Source organism: Loa loa (assembly GCF_000183805.2).
Source record: "Loa loa unplaced genomic scaffold supercont3.58, whole genome shotgun sequence".
NCBI classification, from domain to species: Eukaryota; Metazoa; Nematoda; class Chromadorea; order Rhabditida; family Onchocercidae; genus Loa; species Loa loa.
Genome location: NW_018108238.1, coordinates 67,105 through 76,288, shown reverse-complemented (window position 1 = coordinate 76,288; position 9,184 = coordinate 67,105). Strand labels below are relative to the sequence as shown.

The window sequence follows — 9,184 nt, the reverse complement described above, 5'->3', positions numbered from 1 at the left end:
TATATATATATATATATATATATATATATATATATATATATATATATATATATATATATATATAGCGTGCCCTTTTTTGTGTTCAGCGAGGAAGCTGAAGATATTGTCACCGTGGTAATGACAGTAGTATCGGTGTAGAATTGCATCAGTTTCTGGAACTCACTCTATACAGGAAGCAATCCCGGATATCTTTGGAGGAATGAATTTACTCAGAATCTCGATGAAATGGATGGGTGGTTAACTGAGAGTTAAGAGGAGGCAGCAGAGCAGTCACGCTATTCAGGACATTTGTGACTACGTCGGGAAATGATGGGTACTTTATTTTACAACTGATGTCATTTTATTGTTGTTTGTTGCTGCTACTGCTTCTCTAATTTCAAATTTTTGCATATGAGCCGACAAACTTCTATCGATTAACGCTATTTCCGCTTGCTGATGATTGCAGCAAGGATGACTTACGGCAATATTTCTAGGGGTGGTTCTGACGTAGAAGTTTAATTGTTATTACTATTTAAGAAACTCCACTTTGCATATCCATCATACTTTCAAATTTGTTTTATTCAACGATGGTATTGTGTGCCTAATACTTACTGTGCCCTTGCTATTTTCAAATACAAGCTGGATAAATGGTGTGAGCGATCATTTGATGTTAAGTGGAGACGGTTTGATTATGCTTGACATTCTGATTATGATTTTCGATCACATTTGCAGTTCTCATATCAACTATAAAATAACACACAATGATATGATCAGCATACCATGGAAAAATGATACAACATGTGTCATCTTCCAACGTAGACATGTTAAGTAATTTATATTTATTTTTGAGGTAATGGAGTTCTTTCCTCTTAAGTTTCAAATGATAAGTCTGTTTGTTAACTTTCGGACATCAAATTCAATTGTTCATGATATGGAGCAGACATGGATTAACTGACGTGTTGTTTGTTTGTTTTTTTTTTTCTTTCATTCAACTCCACCAAACGGATTTCACAAGTGAGAAGTCGATCAACAGTAACTCAGACCATTGTTATGATAAAAAAGTCATATAATGAAACTTGTTGAAAAAACACAAAGATTATTCGTGCTGAAATTAAAGAGATAAGGTGAAATCTTTTCGCCTGAAGAATTTAAAACGATTTAATTTGAAGGATTTCTGTTTGCTCCTATAATCGCAAAAAGAATCGTTTCTTACTATAACAGCAATTTTTCGAAAGTGATTTAGTATGGTATTTAGTCCACAGCTACCTTTTTCTTTCAATATTCTTTCAAAAAGATCTCTAGTTTCACTTGCTTCTTATTTCTTATTTACAAGGTCACAGTTGCAGTTCTCCATGAACATCCGATCCCTTTTACCGGTGATGAGCTTTGTGATCACTTACGACCACATGGCAGATGTTCTTGCGATTCGGCCGGCTATTTTTCTAATTGCTTATGAATTGCCTGACAGTTTTCTTTTCAGCACAAAAACTGTAGTGATATCTTTTACGCCGAATGACTCTACACATATTACGCGGCCGAATCGCAAGAACAACTCCCATGTGGTCATAAGTGGTTTAAGTAAAATTTCTGGTATTGTTTCGGAAGCTTGGGCATTACTTGAATAATCTGCTCTAAGTCTTGTTCCATATAATCATCATTTTCCATTTTAAATCTATTTTTAGATAAAAGGCGGGATGACAATGTTTACTTAAATTTTTCGCGTAGCTTCTTTCTGTGCTGATGAAAAACTTGTAACTCAAGTTTTCATACACCAAAAGTAACACGATTATTAATCCATACCAATTTATCTTATTTTGTGGTTTTCACTATCCCAAAAGCTTCCTACTATAACTAAAGGCATGTATTTTACTTACAAAGTGCTCATTGAAATAATCAGATGAAATCGTATATGAGTGAATCCTGCCCAGTTAGCGACGATTCATGAAGCGGATGATGATGCATCTGTGAATTGTAGATAGCTCTCTCCCTAGTACTCTGGAAATTCTAATTTCATCGCCCACTGCTTTTACTGATTTTTAGATGAACATTTCAAATCTTAAAATGAGTATGTGCTTCATGAGTTCCTCGACAACTACCACTTATTTCTTCAATGTTACAAAAGTTCGTTCAACCTTGAAACTTTCCCTGAGACAACTTTGATCAAAAATCCTTAAAAGTCCATGTGTGAACTTGTCGACCATATATAGGTTAAAGAAAATATCTTAACAGTCTATAACCGAAGTTATTTCATCCTTGCTCTCAAAAAAGCTCGAAAGATTGAAAATATTGTTCTCCCGACTGCATTCACCGATGTAACTCTTTCGTATTCACTTATTCATGTGATTTTGCTCCAGGTTGAAACACTATTACATTCCATCCTACAATCTTTGACTCCTTTGTTGCAAGTTGTCCCGCTCCATCTTGTTCGTTCAATTCTCTCTCCACTGTCGCACTATTCACCTAATTGCGCATAGTTTTCGTCTTCAAATATTTCAACTTAAAATGTTAAAAGCAGCAGCAATCAGGAATTGTAGATTTGTTTAATGAAAATATAGTGGCAGAAAATTAGTAAGGTGCTAACCTCCAGGAATTACTCGAGGCGCACAGTGGTACCACATTCTCAGGAAATCGCGAAGAGATTAGTTACAGATAATATTAGCTATCAAAACATTAACTGTTACAATTTTTCATTTTTTGTCTAATGGTAATATCCATCGTTATGAGCTGGAAATGACAAGAGGTGACGTTTTCACCTGCCTGCTTCAAGCGGTCTCACTTCTCCATCTATTAAATGAATTGACAATTGGCAGGTGTGCCTTTTTTACCTTTTTTTTTGTTCAGCTAACACTCCTAATTGTTTTGATGCAGTCTATATGGCCTACGTCGTTTTCGAGTTAATTTCTATTAATTCTAGATTCGAAAGTACCAGGTAGATTCGAAAGTACCAGGTTTAGATTTATAGCAAATGCTTTTCTTTTTCTTGCAAAAAAAACTTAGCTTCGGCGAAAACTATGTAAAAAATGATTGAATTTCAACTAAAATAAATTAACTGATGTAGAGATGAACTTATCATCCAAGTCATTCGCCTACTATACAGTAGCATACAGCATGTGGTCCATTACTATGTAGGTTCTGTTGTCTTTTACCTCGAGATTCGGGTATTTAAAAATTCCAGTGTTTATCTGTTGAAAAAAGATAGGAAGAATGATCACAACAATCAGTATCATTTTCCAGAAAGTGGAGTTGATAAGGTATTCTGAAATCTGCTAATAATTCACGTACAATATGTTGAAATAGTAGTAAACGGATAGGTTTATGAGTAAGAAGACGAACTTTTTGTTGAGGGTGATGATAAATAATTCTGAAAAATCTGTTTTCTTAACCTTTTTCTTAACCCCGGTATTTTCTTAGCCTTTTTTTCTCGAAAAATTTTTTTTTTGAAATTGTCACAAGTTTAAAATTACTTTCCACCATAATTTTAGCAGGAAGTTCAGGCAGAAAGCTACTTTGGCGGGACGATGACAATTGCTGTACTGACGTATGTGACAACTTGCCGATCTAAGCAGAAAAACCGATATTTCCTCATGTGCCAGTGAATAGATATGCATTCAAAAATCTTGGATACTCAAGAAAAAGTACTTAAATTAAGAAGAATGATATTGTCCGTACCAAAAAAATCTCAGGCGAATAGCATGCAGTGATTGAGAGGGGGGAAGGCAAGTACCTTTTCTAGAAGTATCGTTTCCTCTATTCAAATGGACACAATTTTTTCCATCGCTTAGTATGAACAAATCGACTTCATTGCATTCTTCTTCTTGTTGATTTTACTGCTTTCATTTTTGTTGTAATCACCGAATCCCTTATAATATCTCAGAAAAGTAAACGTATCTTTCTCATTAGCGAAAAAGCCGTGTCCCTGTATCGCAGAATGGTTCAGATCATCAAATATTTTGTGTATATCATCTACGCTACTTATGTAACAAGCGTAAACTATGAAGCAAATAAGTAATTTTACAATAGTAAGAGTTTGACCAAATTTTCTTGACACTTCAAGTCGCTCAATGGACCCGCCAGCTAAGTATTTGCTCTAAGTACTTGCTTTATAAATAAGTGGTGATTGGAGTGGATAAACTAGCAACGGTGTTGACCAAATAGATGAATAGTATACCACTACGAGTTAATGTATCAACCTATTATCTGGAATGAATTACAGATAATACTGCTGAAATCAGAAAGTCACGTCAACAGCAATAGCGCGTTACTTCACGATCCTAATGCGCCTAACATTCACATTACTCTTTCTCGTCGTTGCTTTCGATGTACAATTCGTTCACACACTCAATTGGCGATTCAACGAAGGGTTCGATTTAATTGTTTATTGTTATCGTATTTCCAATGTAGTTCAGAGTATCATATCCTTGGCGTTCCTTCACCCCTTTATGCGTAGAACACATAATGCTTAAAACCAATAAGAATATCACATTTTGTTAACATTCTTCCAGTAGCTACAATTTCCAGGACTGCATGATGAAATATTGTGAACTAATTAGTAATTCTCTTTGAACGCATTATCAACCTTTCCGAAAATGTGACACCCTAATTTTCCAGGGCCCTAACATATCCCCATCAGATATCTGCTCAGACATCTGCGCGTTTTATTCTGCTGACTGCAAATCTCCACTCACACTTATCTTAAGCAGCTATTGACTACAATAATTCCGAGCAACAGAAGCACTATGCTGAAAGTAAATCTGAGGTTTTATCCAACCAAATGAGGAGAATTTTGCAGGTTAGATGAGTCAATGGCAATGTTACGTAATTTACGAGCCAAGGAAATTTCACCACCCAGTTATATGAAACGCTTCGAACGTGAACCTACCGAACAATTGCTGCAACATATTTGGCTAAATATTTTACATCCGAGAATATTGAGACATCACGACCTGTCGCAACCATTATTTTACTTGCCTTTGTGGAAAGAGGGTTAAAATCGTTCTCCATCACATAAGAATGGCTCCAACCCAGAACTGTATGATCCTCCAGATTCCCTGAACCACGCAGGTGCTACATTTTTTTCTGGAGCCATTGTCACAATTTGTTATGAATTAATGTGTTAAAAATATAACAAAGCTGGTGAAATATGAACACAGATGATACTGATTTGTGCAGAAGTTATGATAAAACTTTTCTCAAACCAGCCATCAGTTCAAATGCAGCTAGACCTTAATAATCTATAGCACGTTATTCAATTTATCTAATTCTGAAGATTCAATGGGCCAAAAACATTGGCTTACCCATGGTCTTTGTCATTTAAAAGTAACGCTGATTTGATTATAACTCTAGAAGGTCAATATATGTTGTATTATCTTCTCGATCTACTTTTGAAACTTTCGGAGCATATGCCCCGCTACTTTGATATTAATCGTGTGTTATCATTTCCGATAACACTGCATGCCAGATTGCTTTTGTTTCCTAACATAAATGTAGTATATGACTTTAACTAAGGGTTTCAAAAAATGCTGTATATTCACTGACTCTTCTAACGTAATTGCGTTACTGCATATACGTAAAGAAACCATTAAATTATGATGCAATTACTAAACAAACCATTAAATTATGATGCAACTACTACAGGCATCATTTTTATTACTCATAATTTAATTTACAAACCACAAATAACAAAAGTTGGAAGGGAAACGAAGAAAGAAAAGAAAGGAAAATAGAGAAATAAGAAGCGTCTTAAATCAATCGTAATTATTCTACAAGAACAATCAAAAAATGACGTTCATGATGGCAGCGAATCATCAAATTCATCGAACTCATAGAGTCTTTTTGCTTCTTCATTATATTTTTTTTAATTGTCGAAAATGACCAATGTCGGCAAATCCTTAAATTAATTATTACATAAAATTTTTTGAAACTTCGAAGAATAAAAGGTGCATTAAGGAAAATAAATTCCAACAACCTCAATAGTTGTACAAAGCGTAAGTATGAGGTAAAGATGACTTAATTAGAATATCTCATTAATTCGCAAGTGTTGGGAATTTTGAGTAAGTCGTAAAAACTTCTAATTCTAGCTTGGAAATGTATTTGACACTTTCTCATGATGAATAATATTTTGAAATGTCCATCTTAATGTTTCTGTTATGATGAGGACCATATCCGTTTTTATACCGTTTACCGAATCCATAAAAACGGCGGCAAAATTGTGCCTTATAAAACTTCCACTTTCTCTCCTGTCAAAAACAAAAAGATTGAGTACTGTTGTACATACTTTTTGGTATACTGTTTGGTATGTACCTGTGATCAGGTATATGCCAAAAAGTAAGCACTATCCTAAAAATAGTCCCGAAAATTTTTGTCTAACAGCTCATTCTTGCCTTACTTCGAAAGATTATCTTGTATCTAAACGAATGGATGTTGAATGCCTACATACTACGTGATGCAATATGTATTGGAACAATGAAGAAAAGCTGCTTCGTATCTGGCAAGTATTGTTGTCAAACAAACAAAGTCCACTTGGCTTATTTCTACTGCTTGAGAGATTTTTGGACGAAAATATTTGTTTTGCAAACTTCATCATCAAATGAAGTTCATCATCATTTACAAAGCAACAGGTTGAATTTTTGATTTTTCTACAAATAAACTATACTCGGCAATTATGTCCTGATGACTTTCACTAATTTTTAAGATGTTAATTAGAAAAATCCAATAAAACAGGAAAATCAAAAAACAGGAAAAGTTTAATTTTCTTCATGTTCCTACCTGCTGAAGTTTCTATTGCTTTGTTGCACTTCGTTTTCGACAATGGCGTTGGCAACATGCTATACTACAATTTCACCACTTACATTTGAAACCTACATGTGGAATTGAACTGAAAATTTGCAAAATTTAAAAGACGGTTACATATTTCAAATGTGTGAAAGATGCCACTTACCATATTAACCATGTCGTTCCTTGAACATTTCTGAGAACACAATGTGCTATCCTGCGTTATCATTACTGCAATATACAAACTGCCCTTCCCAAGCATTAAGAAAGGTTTACAACAACGGACTGATTGTAATTTATCAATGAAACTTTAAACTCTCTGGTTCCTTTATTTCACTTTCCCATTACATGATCGATTTTGAAATTGAGCAATCGAACGGTGAAAATTTAGCCTTCTCGCTCATTTTTCTTCAAATTTTAAAGTGAACGGTGGAAAACATTGATTGGATAAATTGTTAAAAATCATTTGGTGGAGACTAAAATGACAGTGATGGAGCTACAATTTGTAAAATAAGAGTCACTTACCAATATTAAGTGCCATTTTTGAAGTTTCCAATAATGAAGCTTTTAATGGGAAGTGCTGAAAAGACATGATAAAAGTAGCACTCTTCAGGAATTAAATCATAACCTTTGCCACTCTAAAATCAGCCGATGTACTCGAAACGTAGTGACAGTTGGGTTGGAAAAGTAAAAAAAAAAGGAAGGTTTTATGAAATCACCGTAAAACGGAGAAACGAGCAGCATTTTCAAGAACTTCTAAAAAATCTCGAAATTGGTAAGCTTTTATTATTCAGAGGGGAATACTTTACATTAAAGAAATATTGGTAGGATTAAGTAATGACTTGCTTCATACTCCTGTTTCAGCTTGTCGTTTGATACAGGCTTATTTGATATCTTGATTTTATCCAATTTCTGAATGAATCATCTCCCTTTATAAGTTTTTTTTCAAGAAAGTAAAATTAAAATTACTGGTATCCATATAGCAGGAAAAAAGAACTTAAATCCTTATTCTCTCTTACAGTAATCATTTTACTGATGTTCAATTAGTCCCACAGTAATCCTTGTCATTTTCTATTATCGTGGAAATAGAAGCACTTCGCCGGCTCACTGTTACCTATTCATTTTTATTAACACGAAACATGAAAGCGAAGTTTAAAAATACTTTCTCTTAGGTTCCTAATTAATCCAGCTTAGCAAAGGAATTCATGATATAAGGTACAGAATACTTTGAAAGTAAAAGATGTCAGGATCAAAAAAGAATTTAAAAACCATCAATTTGCTTCGAAACTTCACTTGTAGCGTCATTATAAGGAATATTTTACAGATATCACAATGGATGAATTTCAGTTAATGGAAATTAAATGGAGAAGTAAGAGTTGTGTTTCAAGTGAATGAATGCTTCGCCAATCCTTCCTAACACGTTGAATTCGCAAATAAGCAATTTCACATTTATTCTGTGGACTGGTTAGCTTTCAAAACAAGGTCAAACTTGAGGTTAATCTATTCCTTAACAAAGGGTTTCTTTCTTTTCGAATTTCAAATTGCATTTCGATAAGTTTTTGAAAGTCGAAAGTTCGTATGTCTGTAAGAAATGACTTAAAAGAACCTACTTATTTGTTCGCCTCCATCTTTGTAGGTATCCTTACGGGCTTAACAATTAGCCATTTTGCGTATTTATTTTCTCACACCTTCAGTAATTCAAAAAAAAAAGATTTATTCCTTGATTTGTTTTATGAAATCTGGTTTTATCCTTTTCAGACATAGGTAGAGATTGTTAATGGCAAGATGGATATGGAAATGGGAATGGAATCGGATTCGATATGAAAAATTGATGTCGGAATAAGATAAACTTGCTTTAAACAGTTATTAACACAACCAGAATATGCCAATACCTGTCGGAAAAACCGAGAGAATTTATCATACATTAAATGCTTAGAACATTTCTAATGATTCATCACTGCATTATTCACCAAATCACATTCCTCAAAATTATCTCCTATACGTTTCTTTGTTATCTTTGTCTAACGGAAATACACATTTTTACCGTTTCCTTTGTATCTAAAGGAATACCCTCTAACGTTTTATGTAAACCACTCCTACTTCTTTATATATATATATCCCTTTTTTGTAAAAGGGTTTGGTCTGGACTAGTGCTCTTCTATAGTATTCTTATAACAGCCTTTGACTCACGGGCAAGCGATTTCTACTCGTTATTCTTCAATAATCCTTCTGATCAATCCTGTATTATATCAATAAAGCGGTAAATTTTACTCTGCGTCCTCATAACGTATATTCGACGTCTTCACAAGGTAAGCCTTTAATTAAAGTTCTGCTTGATCTTAACTCAAGGCTAAACCTTCCAAATCTAAACGACTCGATAAAGGAAAGGAATAATTTTTCACAACAATACCTAGTGCTTGATAGACATACCCAG

At 34.1% G+C, this 9,184-nt stretch overlaps 2 protein-coding genes across 2 annotated transcripts; both read left to right on the top strand.

The window, feature by feature from the left end:
- Positions 1–1,358: 1,358 nt before the first annotated feature.
- On the top strand, positions 1,359–1,604 carry LOAG_10064 (hypothetical protein; the record flags this gene model as incomplete). Its single annotated transcript, XM_003145590.2, has 1 exon — positions 1,359–1,604. The coding sequence occupies one exon, from the start codon at positions 1,359–1,361 to the stop codon at positions 1,602–1,604; it is 246 nt and encodes an 81-aa protein (XP_003145638.2).
- Positions 1,605–4,184: 2,580 nt separating this feature from the next.
- On the top strand, positions 4,185–5,163 carry LOAG_10062 (hypothetical protein). The gene is made up of 2 exons (XM_020448075.1): positions 4,185–4,339; positions 4,769–5,163. Exons 1-2 carry the CDS (start codon positions 4,254–4,256, stop codon positions 4,965–4,967), a joined length of 285 nt encoding a protein of 94 aa, XP_020301749.1. The 5' UTR covers positions 4,185–4,253; the 3' UTR covers positions 4,968–5,163.
- Positions 5,164–9,184: the final 4,021 nt, after the last annotated feature.

What these genes read in the sequence shown, in the direction of transcription:
- LOAG_10062 (XM_020448075.1), top strand. Translation starts at nt 4,254, where the DNA reads ATGCGCCTAACATTCACATTACTCTTTCTCGTCGTTGCTTTCGATGTA. An exon ending in AATTGGCGATTCAACGAAGG is followed by an intron (nt 4,340 to 4,768) that starts GTTCGATTTAAT and finishes AGAATTTTGCAG; the next exon opens with GTTAGATGAGTCAATGGCAA.